The sequence below is a fragment of the Anarrhichthys ocellatus genome, unplaced genomic scaffold (assembly GCF_004355925.1).
Source record: "Anarrhichthys ocellatus isolate YVR2014 unplaced genomic scaffold, GSC_Weel_1.0 scaffold76, whole genome shotgun sequence".
Classification (NCBI taxonomy): Eukaryota; Metazoa; Chordata; class Actinopteri; order Perciformes; family Anarhichadidae; genus Anarrhichthys; species Anarrhichthys ocellatus.
In genome coordinates, this window is record NW_022280106.1 from 909,648 (window position 1) to 923,448 (window position 13,801).

Genomic DNA, 13,801 nt, shown 5'->3' on the forward strand with positions numbered 1-13,801 from the left:
TTTGTTTGTGGGTTGGTGGTCTGACAGAGGCGTTGAGTGTACCTGCTGTTGTGATTGTATCTTGAAATGGTTTGCATAAATCGAATTACAAGAATCTTAGCTTACCAAAGATATGTCGCATCAGTGCCTACCTTTTACATAGCAGTTGTGTACATGACACAGATGTATACTAAACACTCCAACGGCCGCGGGCGGGCTGTCGGAGTGGGAAATCCATGAGTTGGCTGAAAACATTGACTATTTTATGTAGTATGAAATGCTTCTTGGAAGTAATGTTACTTCCAAGAAACATAACGTTTGCAGCTCACATTAGAGCAGACAAACACATAGTCAAATCCATTCCTTACACTTTTACTACTTCTGTTTTTGATTTGGGAAAGGATTTTGGCAGACCTTCCAACCTTAGTTTTGGTTGTAAATTTATGATTGGGCAATGGCTGTTCAGAGATGGGGTTTAGCAAACGGTCATTTATGTTTATGTCCGTGATGGCTGCAAAGCCACCTCCTTCTCCTACTCTATTCTGTTAAATTAATTTCCAGCCTGTAGAGACTGGACTGATTTGCAGTTACACTAACCTCTTCTAGATGCTTCAGTGACTTGGCATGAACTCCGATAACCAAACTGTAGCTGATATGGAATTTCGTTTTGCTCTCCCAAGTCTCCAAACAGCATCATCCCCACTCTGTGCTACAGTGGTCTCAGCCTGTTGTTTTCCTGCTAATCAGGAGCAGATGTGTGCTGTTTGCCTGCACGTTCTCCTATGTTCTTCAGCTGTATGTTGTGTGCACATAGCGCTGACTCTGAAGCTCAGGGTCTCAGAGGCACTTTGTTGTTCTTTGTGTGGCAGCGGTGTTATCGCAGCCTGCTCCGCTATGATGTCATTGGTTGCTGGTTGTGAAATACTTGAGGAAATGAGAACCACATTGAACCCAAGCTGAGCGCTGCACATTTCGTCTACAACTGTTGTGCAGCCCGATCATCCATGGTTTTCTTTGAATTTCTGTTATCTGTTTATCTCCAGCAATTATTCCAATGACAGAGCCTTGAGAAATAAATCTTTGTCTGCTGATCCAACATGTTTTCAATTCACCTCCACTGTGCTGTTTGTGGTTACTGACACAAACTCGCTTTGTCTGTTTTGACAGAGGACAGCCTCTCTGAGTCAGCTCCCTGTTGAGGACCTCAAAGACCCCCTGCCTCCTCAGTGGAGATGCTACATGTCTCCACAAGGGCGATACTACGTCAACACCACAAGCAACGGTAAGAGCCAATGAAATGTAACAGTCCAGCACACATTCTTCCTAAAACCACAATCAAAGTTTTTACATTCTGCTTATGTATGGGTTAAGTCAACAAGATACATGTTAATTACTTGGAGCCTTTATGCTAAGCTAGGCTAATCACCTCCTGACTCCAGCTGCATACTTAATGCACAGACACGAGGTTGATTTTCTCATCTCGTTCTCCAAAAGAAAGCAAATGAGTGCATTTTCCATAATGTTGAGCAACTTCTTTCATGTTCGTTATAATAAACAAGTTTTCACTGTGTAAACGTAAGGCAGAACATCCACGTTTTAGACTGCAGAAATGGGTTTTCAGCTTTGCCCACATCATGCCAAACCCCCCCTCTGACAGCTGCACCCTTCTATGACAAGCCATTTTAACAGATAACCAGTAGTGGTAATAGCTCATTATTCATATCAACAGTTTGTTTTTGACCAGTCATAATTCCAAGCCAACACATCCATAATGTAATTGTGACTATAATGACTCTTATTAATTATATCGACAATTAATTTCCCACTAGTCAAAATGTTAATTCTAGGTATCAACAGTTATTGTCTTACTAGTGGAATCATTCATAATAAATATCTGTAACTTATTTACTTTTACCATGGACTTCTATTCAAACTCAATTACAGATGTTATAATTGTGTTATACATGTTATAATTCCAAGTCAACATGTCCATAATGTCATTTTGACAACTTGTACTTCTAATTAGTGATATGTACAACTCAATTCTCACGAGTCAAAATGTTGATTATTAATATAAACAATTCAGTTCTCCCTTGTGGCATTGTATGGCAAGCTGTTTTAGCATTTATATCGAATGCACGTCTTCAATATGTCATTTTGACTAATCGTAATTACATTATGACGTCTCCGAATTTTTATTCAAGATATCTGGTAAGTCATTCTGGCTAGTCAATAACCAAATCCAGATTGGTCATTGGGCATTTTTGTACTTTTTTCACTACTGTGATATGGGAGGACTGTTCTGTGATTCATTCTTATCAAAGTGACTGAAAGGCAACATGCAAAAGATTAAGTGAAAACAGGTTTCTGTGAGGTGACTCCTGACATTTTTCTTACCATTCATTTTCCCCTTTTAGTCTTTATGTAAAACCCTTTCCTGCCAAAGCAATATCTTTCATGAAGAATGTTCCATCGACGAGCTTGTACTCATCATAAGAATATGTGAGCCATTTCATCTGTCAGTAATGGAGGTAACATACACTGTGTCTGTACAGCAGTCATGGTACCAGTGAGAGACAGAGGGCGCAGAAGATCTGATACTGCTGCTGATAGTGCCTTGTTTCTGTACGCACAATCACCTCTCAGTGTCTCCATGAACACACACACACACACAGACACACACACACAGTGACATAGAGACAGCTTAATACCCTCATCTGTTCCGCAGACACAGCAACATAGCCTGCTTTTACTCTCCCTGAGTGAACTCATTGCAGAACCTGACTGATGATACTTATATCTTGTCGTGCCTTTGACTTCGGGATATAATAAAGGTTAGAAAGTGCAGGTTTCTCGGCGGTTGTGGCTCAGGAGGTAGCGCGGGTCGTCAACTAATCAGAAGATTGGCGGTTCGATCCTGGATCCTCCAGTCCACAAGTATATGGATGTGGTTGTGAATCGGTGAAAGTTGACAGTGTGCAGTGCTTGGAGTGGTCGGAAGACTATATAAATGCAAGTCCATTTACCAATCTGCCATTCTGAGAGGCAGTGTTTACCAGTCACACGGAGTGACAACAGGCGTCATGTAAGAACATTTTGGTATTCTTAAAGCCTAGTCACACCACAACGTGGCACATGAAAATATTTGGAGGTAGAAGCTTGGAGACGTAGTGACCTCTCGCTAGCTGGTCAGAAGATTGTTGCTGTGGTGTAGTGAAACCGGTCTCTGAGGGCACACAAAACCTCCAGGACTTAAGTGAGAATGCTCAGCTAACACACACTCACTGTAGGCCTGTGGTCCTGTCCATTCACCTCCCCAGCAACTGTCTCCAAACAAACCCATCTGATAACAGTTTTGCTCAAACTACTGGTATTTATAGCATCTCTGCTATTTTTGCTGAAGCCTTTTGTTTTTGTAAAGTTCAGCAAGATTAGATACGGTCCTGTGTGTGTGTGTGTGTTTATGATTCTGCATCGCTATAGTAACAGAGCAGTGTGCGTGGTTGAGGGCTGCATGTCCTTGCGTCAGGGCGTGTTTTTTTTCTCGGTTTTCCTTCCTGTGTTGCTGGGTGCAGCGGTACAGGGTGCTGTGGTCTGCACCAGACTCTCCACTCATCCCAGCCTGACCAGTGGGCTGCTTTATAAACACACCAGTCCGAATACTCAACAATCCCAGCACACGTACTGTAGATGTACAGCACACAGACCATCCCTTCAGTTTCCAGGTATTTTTGAATAACGTCTGACTCATACTAAACTATGAACAACTCCTCATTTGGTTTGTAAATTAAACTAGAAAATTCCACAAGAAATTTTGACAGTGTGGCTTCTACTGCCCGAAGATGTCGCAATATACTATATATACTGTATATACGCCAATATTACCGGTAGTATCATTGAGGTTAAATTGAGATATTGCTTCTCTCTTTTCTGCATTTTAGATTCATACTACATTCATACATTTTAGATTATTTTTTGTTTAAGCTAAAGATTAAATAAAATACATTTCTGTATTTGAGATATATACCTTAGATATATACCTTTGGAAATTACATTTCTGTATTTGTGATGGAAAGACTTGAACATTGCTTAATAACCTCATTCTGAGGTTCATGTTAAGATACAGTTACTCCCTGGGGCTTTTATTTTGAAAGGGTGGGACTGGGTGGGGGAGAGAGGGGGAGAGGAGACATAATCATAATGTTTGACGCATACACAGAGGATATTAAATGACAGACTTCATCACAAGCATTCCAGTTAGAATTCACTCTGTGGGGCTTTTATTTTGAAAGGGTGGGCCTGGGTGGGGGAGAGAGGGGGGGAGGAGACGGAATCATAATGTTTGACACACACATTGAGAGAGAGACAGAGAGAGAGACAGACAGGAGGTCTGACAATGCCTTTGACTGAATATCTCCAAGTCATTTGTGTGTGTGTGTATATGTGTGTGTAGAGAGCATGCGTGCGTGTAACTGTTTGCCATGGTGAGGTTGTAGAGGCAGACTGATTAAGAAACGTTACACTAAACAGTGATTTTGAACAAAATTCCTGCCTCCTTTTAACAAAAAGCAGGAGTCTGAGTGCCAAAATATGGGTACCATGAGAAAGATAACACTCTGCCGAACGCGCTGATGTGATTTTTATGTTTGTGGTGTTAAAAATGTGAGCTCCAGGGCAATAAACAAACCTGGTACCATCTGCTTTCTTTGAGAAATTAGTGGTGAGATTTAACATGGAGTCTAATGGAGCAGTTGGTTGGAGTTCATGTCGCTCTGCGGCTCTTTGAGCCAAATGTGTAAGTCCGTTGGATTCCATAGACACAACATTTCCAATCATTTTGGCCAAAAATAGTGTATAAAGAGTAAAAATGATGGGACCTGGAGCAATTTGTTTGGAAAAATCACAGAATATTTTCCTGCTGCGCTCCACCCTGACCGTGATGTCATCACTCTAGCGCTGAACATTCCGTGCAATACACACCCATTATAAAATCTGAAACGGACCCAAACTTTTCCTGAAACTTAAATGTTGACTTAATGAAAACTGTGCTAGCTATCAAAATGTCTATTTGGCTCAATAAAGTCCAGCGTTTTGTCTATGTTTTGAACTTCAAATCATTTTTCTACGTTAATGTATGGCTAGTCATTATGGGCCCAAAGTTAAGTGTTTTTTTTAGCTCTCTTCACGCCAAAACCCTATTCAAGTGAATGGAGAAATTTTGCTCAGTTTTTCACAAAAAAAATAGATGGCACACGATTCCTGATCAGGCCGCACGTTTTGATGTATTTGTTGCACAGGTGATGGCAACACTGTGTGAGGAGAAGCGCGGCAAACTTTTGTACTTTCGCCCGGAAGAATATGATTAAGGCACAGGCAGTTTTACTGCCTTTGTTCTACAAAGCCACGCTGAATAAAATGGCATGATATTCTCATACAGATATGTCCTGTAAATATTTTTTTTGACACAAAATCAGTATAAACCATTTCATTTAAACCTATATTTGCATAAACAATACAGTCACCCTCCTATCACAGCTAAAGAGCAGCCAGCCCCTCAACTCAAAGAGAGCCAGGCTTCAGCTGATATCTGTTTGTAGCTAGAAAGTGTTAATACTGAATACTGTGTTAGCTAGTCTGCACATAGCGAGTCGCCACTATTCCACAAGCTTCTGTTTCTGTAAATCTTTTTCTGAAAAACATGTTCTTGAGGTTCACTATCCAAATTTGATTGGAACACAACAATCATTAGTTTGCTAGCATTAAAAGAAGCTCTTTACGTTTTTTTTTTAACCAGCGTGGAAGTGCCCATACTGTCACATTGGTAACCCTCGCTGAGCTGCATCTTGTGGGAAAAAGGTTTTCATTAATGCTGCTAAAATAGAAAAACATAAACATTGTATAATAACAATATTACATCCCGTTGTTACACTGCATGGCTGGATTGTCATTTGCATCACAAATTTACATCAACAAATGTGGTTTTCTTTCTTCTTCTTTCGTTGACATGGACCACATATTCAGGTTTTTGCCCTTATTCCGAAAAAAAAATATTCCTAATAAGCTGTTTACATGGTTAATGAAAATGAATACTCTAGTATATTCCTTGTATATTACGAATAACGTAAAACGTCCTTTATTGAGAGGCATATTTTGAATGTGCTGTTTACATGTCCAAAGAATGCTCCTAAAACCCAAATAATATCAATATATCCCACGTCGTGATCGGAAAAATGCTCCATTCGGAATAAGGCCTAATTCAGAATATCCAAATAGAATAGGATGTTCATATGAGCCACATCAAATTCGGGATATTGTCATATCTGGAATAATAGTGGCATATGAAAGTGCATGTAAACGTATTCATTAAGTCGCAATGCCACTGTCTGCTCAGCTGTCATTAAAATGCATACTCCAGCCTGCCGTCATCTGCTGTTATCGTCTTGCACAACTGTAGATGCTGCAATAGCTACAGTGTATCTTCTGCTTGCTATGAGAGGAGATCCTTAACCACTCACTTTCCTATTTGGGATGATACAGAGTTTGAATGAGCAGTTTGAATGAGCTGTTTTGACTGATCATAGTCAGAGACAGTAGGTAGCTAATGTATCAAGGCCAAGTGTCATATGGTCATGAATAAAATATAGCTGTGTCAAAGCTATAACTAGGCCACTCTCTGCATCTCCCCGTTCAAAATCGGAGATGTCTTGCATCACTTGTGGCGTGGCTGGCGGGCACTAAGCTGATGCCAGGTTTTTTGTTTTTCGACCTGCTGTTGACTGTTTTCATTCATACATCCACTTATACACATCTGCTACAATGCAGCTACTGTCTTCAGTTGCCAGCCGCTGAAGCGTTGCTACACTCTGCTGACTGAACCACAGATGCATGCGGAATGAAATGTGACTGACTTTGGTGAATGAGAGAAGCATAAACTGATGTTTGGTGAATTAGAGAAGCATAAACTGATGTTTTTTTTATGTTCCATAAAAAAACCTGAATAGATATCATGAATTCAAATCATTAAGATCCATGTTAGGCCTGAAAAGTGCAGATTAGCTATTCCACAAAGGGTAAAGTGGCTTAATTGAGCTGAGTAATTGGCTAGTTTTTCGACTTCCGCTCGTCTTTGAAGAGGCGGCTGATGAAAATCACTCCTGCTGCTGCTGCATATGCATCACTGTATCTGGAGCTATGACTCTTCTGGCAGGTGCCAAGTCTGATCTCTCACCTGTATGAATGCCTGTTTGACAGAACTGATCAACAATCTGCATTTCAGGAGCCAGTTGCCTAGAAACTCAACCTGTTCCACTCAGGTGTCTGACATCGTGGCCAACATTTGGGATTTCACACCTCATACCTACAGTCACATGAACAAAACATATAAAAGGATGTTTCATTTGAGTGAAAAATATTGAAAGGACGTGTTCAATTAAAAATTATATCAAAAAGGTCTGTAACGGTATATAACCGACTTAACGATGTGTGTAACATTCATTATATTAGTTTCTGAAAAGTGTATTCTACGACACTCTCTTCGCTAAACTTTCTCGCTGGAACCCCAAATGGTCCTCACTCATTACCCAAAGTTAATATCCCATATTTTTCACAGTATCGATTTGTTTATGACAAGCTAACGAGAGAAATGGAGGCATTTAGGGCCAGTGAGTAAAGGCTGCGCGCTGGTGTTTTACATCAGATGTGAAGGCACAGCCGCTCTCCATAAGCCTTCTGCCAGTTATCCCCTCCATGCGTGTCATTTGAGCTGATGGGCTTGGCTCAGTTGTCTCCTCTTTAAAGCAGTGCTAAATAGAGCAGAGCCGGTCAAAAAGCCCAAATGAAATAAGAGCTCTTTACATGTCCGTGCCTCTTCTTTCTATGCTGGCAGTAAAGGGCTCATTAAGCTCGGTGCTGTGGTGAGAATGGACACGGGAGTATAAATCAAAGAGAGCCCCTGTACATTAGGGTCTTTGTCGGTCCCTGTTCTGCAGCATCTTCACCAGCAGAAGTCAAATGGGGACAGATGATGGAGAAGTATCAGGGCCACTATGGAGCTCAGTTGAACTTTACAAACCTACAAAATGAAACTTCTTTCCCTTTATTTGGTGAATAGCTTGTACCTGTTGTGTTTAGCTGGCCTTACTATAAAAGACAGCAGATGATTGATAAAGGAACCTGATTTTATCCAGAGTCACTTTACTGAGGAGGGGCATGTGGCTTCTGAACAAGGCATTCTTTATCACCATGAGGCTCTTCCACACACGGCTAGTATTTAAGTATGGTTTTCCAGCTCGGAGTTGTTGTTGATTCTGGTCATGATGTGATAAAAGTATTCTTGGTAGATACTGTAACACAAAATATAAATCTGAGCACATCGTACATGTGACAATCACCACATGTTGCAGAGACACCTGTCAATCAAGTTAACATATCCCAAAATACATTTTTATTAAAGACAGTGCAATGAGTACGTTTTCAAAATGCTAATCCTTTATCCATCTGTTAATTCAATCTTGCTACATGCTAAGTATGAGTCATACATATAGAAATTCTCTTCTTTTCTTGTAAAATGTGAACATGTTTTTGATGACTCATCTTGAAGCACTGAGTTCTTGTAGAAAAAACCCTCATAAAATTGGGACTTGGATATTTTAACCAGCTTTTAGTCATGATGGTGGCCAGCTGTTTTTTTAATGTTATGCAATGGGAGCGCATAAGTGTCTATAGTTTGCTGTCACTTGTTTTCTTGAGATATATTATATATATAATTCATTCTATTTAGGAATCTAAAAACAGAAGTACCGTAACTTAATACTTAGCTGTGTTTATTTATTAATTTGTAAAGGAAAAGTACAGAGGAGTCTGATGTACTGAACACGTGTATATAAGCTCATTTACAGCACCAGTCCTTTGATGGGCATTGATAGTTGAAGAAATCATTAAAGTTACATGTTACAGTTTCAGATCTGTGCAAATAATAATGATAAACATAAACAGCCATCCATGACGACACACAAACAAACTTTCAAACAGACAAATGAAACAAACAAAACATTTATAGCAAGAAATAGTATACAACTAATGACTAGTTCAGGGGTTGGCAACCCACGGCTCCCTGAGGCTACATCCACACTACTACGTTTTAACATGAAAACGATTTCTGTCCACACGTTTCAGCATCGTTTTCAAGAGGATCTCCTTCCAGACTAAAACGCCTGAAAACGAATATCACGTGACTATTCACGTACACTGGGCATGCGGGTGGGTGCCGGTGTAAACAGGAAGTAGATTGGTTGCTAAGTTTAAAAAATATGACAGAGTAATAAAGTAGTCTTAAAGAATGACTGAAAATATTCCTCTGTAAACTCAAACAGACAAATTTCGTGGAAAGTTGTAGACGTTTTATTTTTCAGACTTAGTTACAGCACTGCGGGTCTTGCTCTATCTCTCTCTCTCTCTCTCTCTCTCTCTCTCTCTCTCTCTCTCTCTCTCTCTCTCACACATCAAATTTACTTTAAAACCAACACTTACACATAAGGTTTACTAGATTATGGGTCCATAAATGTGGTCAACACACGTCTCTCACTCGTTTCCTCTGTGTCGTTGTTTCTGTTCTCACTCTTAGCTGCTGGTGGCTGAAGTCTTTGTCCTACTGGAGAGCATTTACTGTTTTGTTCCTTTATAGTTTATGTGTGTGGACTTCACAATAGTTAAGAAATAATAAAAATAAACAATAAGGTCTGATAACGCCACTGGACACGCCGCTCACTAATCGATCCAATAGCAGCTGCTTCCTCCATAATAATGCAGACTTTAACTGAACAACAGCTGCTAGTAAAGACAACAAGGTCAGCAATGCCTGTAATCAGTTGTCCATGTTGAATTAACCTGGTAGTCGATTGATAATCAAGGGTCACGTGATAGGGGTGTGACGAATCAGGGAAGGACACGTTGTGACTGCTAAGAACCAATCAAGTACCGAACACATGATCATTTCCAAATGTATGCGTTTATTTGGTGGAAAATAGGGCAAAATGGCTCTTTGGATTAAAGGTTGCTGACCCCTGGACTAGTTGGTGTCATGGTTATAGTTTTAACCAACTTGACTGTTGAAATGTAGAATGTTAGCCAGATGCTGTCAGTCTGTTTAAGAAAAGTTGAGGAATTATGGAGCAAGAGATTGATAACAAGGCCCACATGTGGTCTTGCCGGGTTCCAGACCTATCTCTGATTTGTTCTTGTATTGTCCTCATTGGCGGCTTCATCAGCAGGTTGAGACAGTCACCCAATCAGAGCTTTTTAGGCTGGATTAAGAATCTTCTTCCTTCAGAATTTAGCTAGCTATCTAGCTCTATCAGAAAACTAGCCACAAAAATGCATGCATTGATGAGATGAACCCAGCTGCACAGGTTGTTGTTAGTTGACTTGTAGAAATAGCAACTCATACTGTGGAGAGCTCAGGGGAGCAGGGTCGTCCTTCAATCAGAGGATCGGCGGATTGATCCCCGGCTAGTCCATGTCCATGTGTCCTTGGGCAAGACACTTAACCCCAAATTGCTCCCGTAGCTGTGCCTATGGTGTATGAATGTTAGATAGTCCTGATGGGCAGGTGACATGGTAGCTCCTGCGTGTGTGAATGGCTGAATGATGACATGTAGTGTGAAAGCACTTTGAGTGGTTGGAAAGACTAGAAAAGCGTACAGACCATTTACCATTTATCCTGACATATTTTTCTGATTGTAGTGAGTAAACTGCTCCTAGAAAACGCTGACACTTCTGTGTCGACAGAAATCGACGGCTGTGGACAAAACAGAACGTGAGAACAATGTCTGAACAAATGAAGAAACAAAAGTCCATTTTAGTCACATTGTCATAAAAACAACTGTACTGTAAGACCTGTGCCTTTTTTATAGTTTAGCTGCTGACTGAAACAAGTGCCTAGTTTGCGCCCGCAGATGGAATCACTTCCTCTTATTATTGCCCAAAAGGAACAAATAGTTTCAACACTGTTGACATATTGACAAAAAGAATTTGAGAACTGGTACTGCTCTCCTAATGTCATCTCCCCCTTTTTCCTTAACACTCCATCAGAGACGACATGGGAGAGACCGTCCAGTGCACCTGGGACCCCCAGGACCTCCCTCCGACACAAGAACTCCCTGCCAACAGGTTCTACAAATATCTCTCTCTTCATCTCAACTCTTCATCACTTCACCTTCCTCAAGTTTTAGTGCTCTGGGGTTGTGATTTTCTCTAAAATTCCACAGTGGCACAAAGCAAACACTCATGCACTCCAAACACACTTCCTGTGACAAATTATGTGGAACTGCAAATGCAGCACTAAGCCCCGTCTGTCTTTCTTTTGGCCCCAGTTCTAAAGACAGATAAAAAGAGAGAGACAGTAAGGTGTGTGTGGCGTTTCCCACTAGAGGAAGTGCTCAAAGGCTCGGAGCAGCCCCCATTCATTTGTATCACTTCCCAACCAAACAGCAACGTGTCTGATACATACTGAGATACTTTGAAATAGAACATGAAACCAGTTCTTATGTAGAGATTAGTTGTCCCTAATACGTCTAGTAACTGCTGTGTAGTCAACTGAACTTGTAACTGTTATGTACAGTAACTAAACCAACTGACAACGTTAGCTTGCTAATATGTGAAGAGTAAAAGAGGAAGCTAATATGGAATACGGTTGACATATCTGACACTTGGTCAAAATGCTGTTTAATAGCGATGCCAAATGGGCAGATTTTTAATTTCACCTCATAGGCTGCAAAAATAATATGATGTGCCTCAAATTACAAAACCTTCAGCAAACTATGTAAATAATGTAAAGTTGGTTAGCTTAGCATAATTGGACATGTCCTACTCACTCTAACTCATGGTATTTACATTTAAAATCAGTTCAGTTCAGTTATGAAACAGCTTGTGATGCTACTGCAACTTCCTTTTTATATAGTATAGTCCAGAGGTAGCCAACACGGTGCCTGCGGGCACCCCGTCGCCCGCCCTCAGGGACCACTTGAGTCGCAGGCAAGGCCTGTTGTAAAAATAGCACTAGTCACCATGGAGCTCGTCTAAAATTGTAGTTGCTGTTCTTTTTAAATCAAAAACGCTTGCATTAGTGTAGATTTTAAAATGTCAATATTTCTTGTCATAAGAGAGTTGGGTACCCGGAGGCGCACTGCGGACAGCCAGGACGAGGCCGCTGCACCGCACTAGGTTTTCAGGTTCCGAAAGGCGGGCGCCTTTCCCGTTGGCGCCAGACGCGCGCCGTGAGCGCACCCCGTCGTCAGGTCCGTAAATCCTCGGAAGAGGCCGCGGGGCAATCCGATCGAAAAGGCCCAGACTAGAGGTTTTGAACGCGGGCGCCCGAAGACGCTCGCGCGCCTCGGAGGGTTGGATCCCCCGCTCGGCTATAGACGAGACTGTTTACTAGTTTCTTCGTGGAGAAAAAGGTACCATTGGAAAAGCTGGTGTCGGTGACAACAGGCGGGGCTCCCGCGATGACGGGCCGGCATGCAGGCTTCATTGCGCAATGTAAAGGTGACCCAGACTTCACAAAATTTCTACATTACCACTGGATCATTCACCAGCAGGCGCTATGTGCAAAAGTAACCGGCTTTAATCATGTGATACAAAAATATCAGAGATGTGATATCTCAGACTTTCAAATATTGAAACAGATTAACAGAAATAAAAGTTGCATGTTTAAATATATATGTGTACCATCATTGTTGTGGAAATCATTCTTAATAATTATTGTGAGGAATAATTAACTGACATCTAATCAAACAGTCTCTTCCCATATATTATTATTATTAAAAGGTGATCTGTGCAACTTTGTTATTCAGGAAGTTTGTATCAAATAAGTAGCCCTTCGTATTACTCGGTACCCTTGAAGTAGCTCTCAGTTTAAAAAAGGTTGGTGACCCCTGGTATAGTCTTTACTCGCTAAGACATGAATTAGTTAATAGTGAAACACAATTTTGTAAGTTTAAAACTAGCTAGCACTTAACTTAGGAAGGACTTTACACACAAACTTAGTGATGATTTATGTATAGCTAGCCTAAACCAATCCAGAGCTTTGTTTTTGACTATCTGTGCTTGCCGCATTAAAGACATTTATCTAGCTACAAAAACTAAATGACAGTTCAGCACTGGCTTGGTTTCACTCATAAAGATAAGTAAAATCTCCTTGGATCAGCACAAGTTTACAGCCCATCTGCCGACACCAAAGAACTAATGAAATTTCTCACTCTCTCTGTCCTGATTTCTCCCTCCTCCTCTTATTTCCCTCCAGTGAATGGATTTCACTCAGGTGGTAGTCCCTTGCATCATGTGGAACATTCACACAACAGTCTGGTTAGGAAGAGCAGCACAGAGCCACAGGTAAAGCTGTCTGACTATTGTTATTCCTATTCCTTTACAGCATGTTACACACCCACTGCAGTCGAAAACATTTGTGGAGTGAGCATAAACTCTGGCCATGTCGGCATCATACTACTTCCTTTTTTACACCAACGCCATTTCTCATGCACAGAGCACATCATTTGGACTAGCTCTATCCAGTGATGCCTAACCTTACTAGATGTGTCTTTCTGTGATGCATTTTTCCTGTCCACCAAAGTGGCATGTGGCCTTTTAGATGCCACTGCCTACAATTTACCTGCATTTTGGCAGGTGGCAAGTGCTAATTTCAGACCATGGCCATAGAGTTTCTTTTAACAAGAGCTGGGTTTTGGAATTGCATTTTTCTGTTTTTGGGCTACTTTTGATCAGTAGCCTAAGCTGGAAATGATACATTTGACACATTGTGACCTTC

General features: G+C 41.0%; 1 protein-coding gene across 1 annotated transcript in view; it reads left to right on the forward strand.

Annotated features, from left to right (window-relative positions):
• Positions 1 to 13,801, forward strand: part of gas7b (growth arrest-specific 7b) — a 61,724-nt gene that overhangs the window by 21,287 nt on the left and 26,636 nt on the right. Inside the window, exons 2-4 of the mRNA XM_031873870.1 lie at positions 1,147 to 1,261; positions 11,068 to 11,145; positions 13,280 to 13,368. Coding sequence (XP_031729730.1) covers positions 1,147 to 1,261; positions 11,068 to 11,145; positions 13,280 to 13,368 — 282 coding nt within the window. The remainder of the gene's footprint in view (positions 1 to 1,146; positions 1,262 to 11,067; positions 11,146 to 13,279; positions 13,369 to 13,801) is intronic.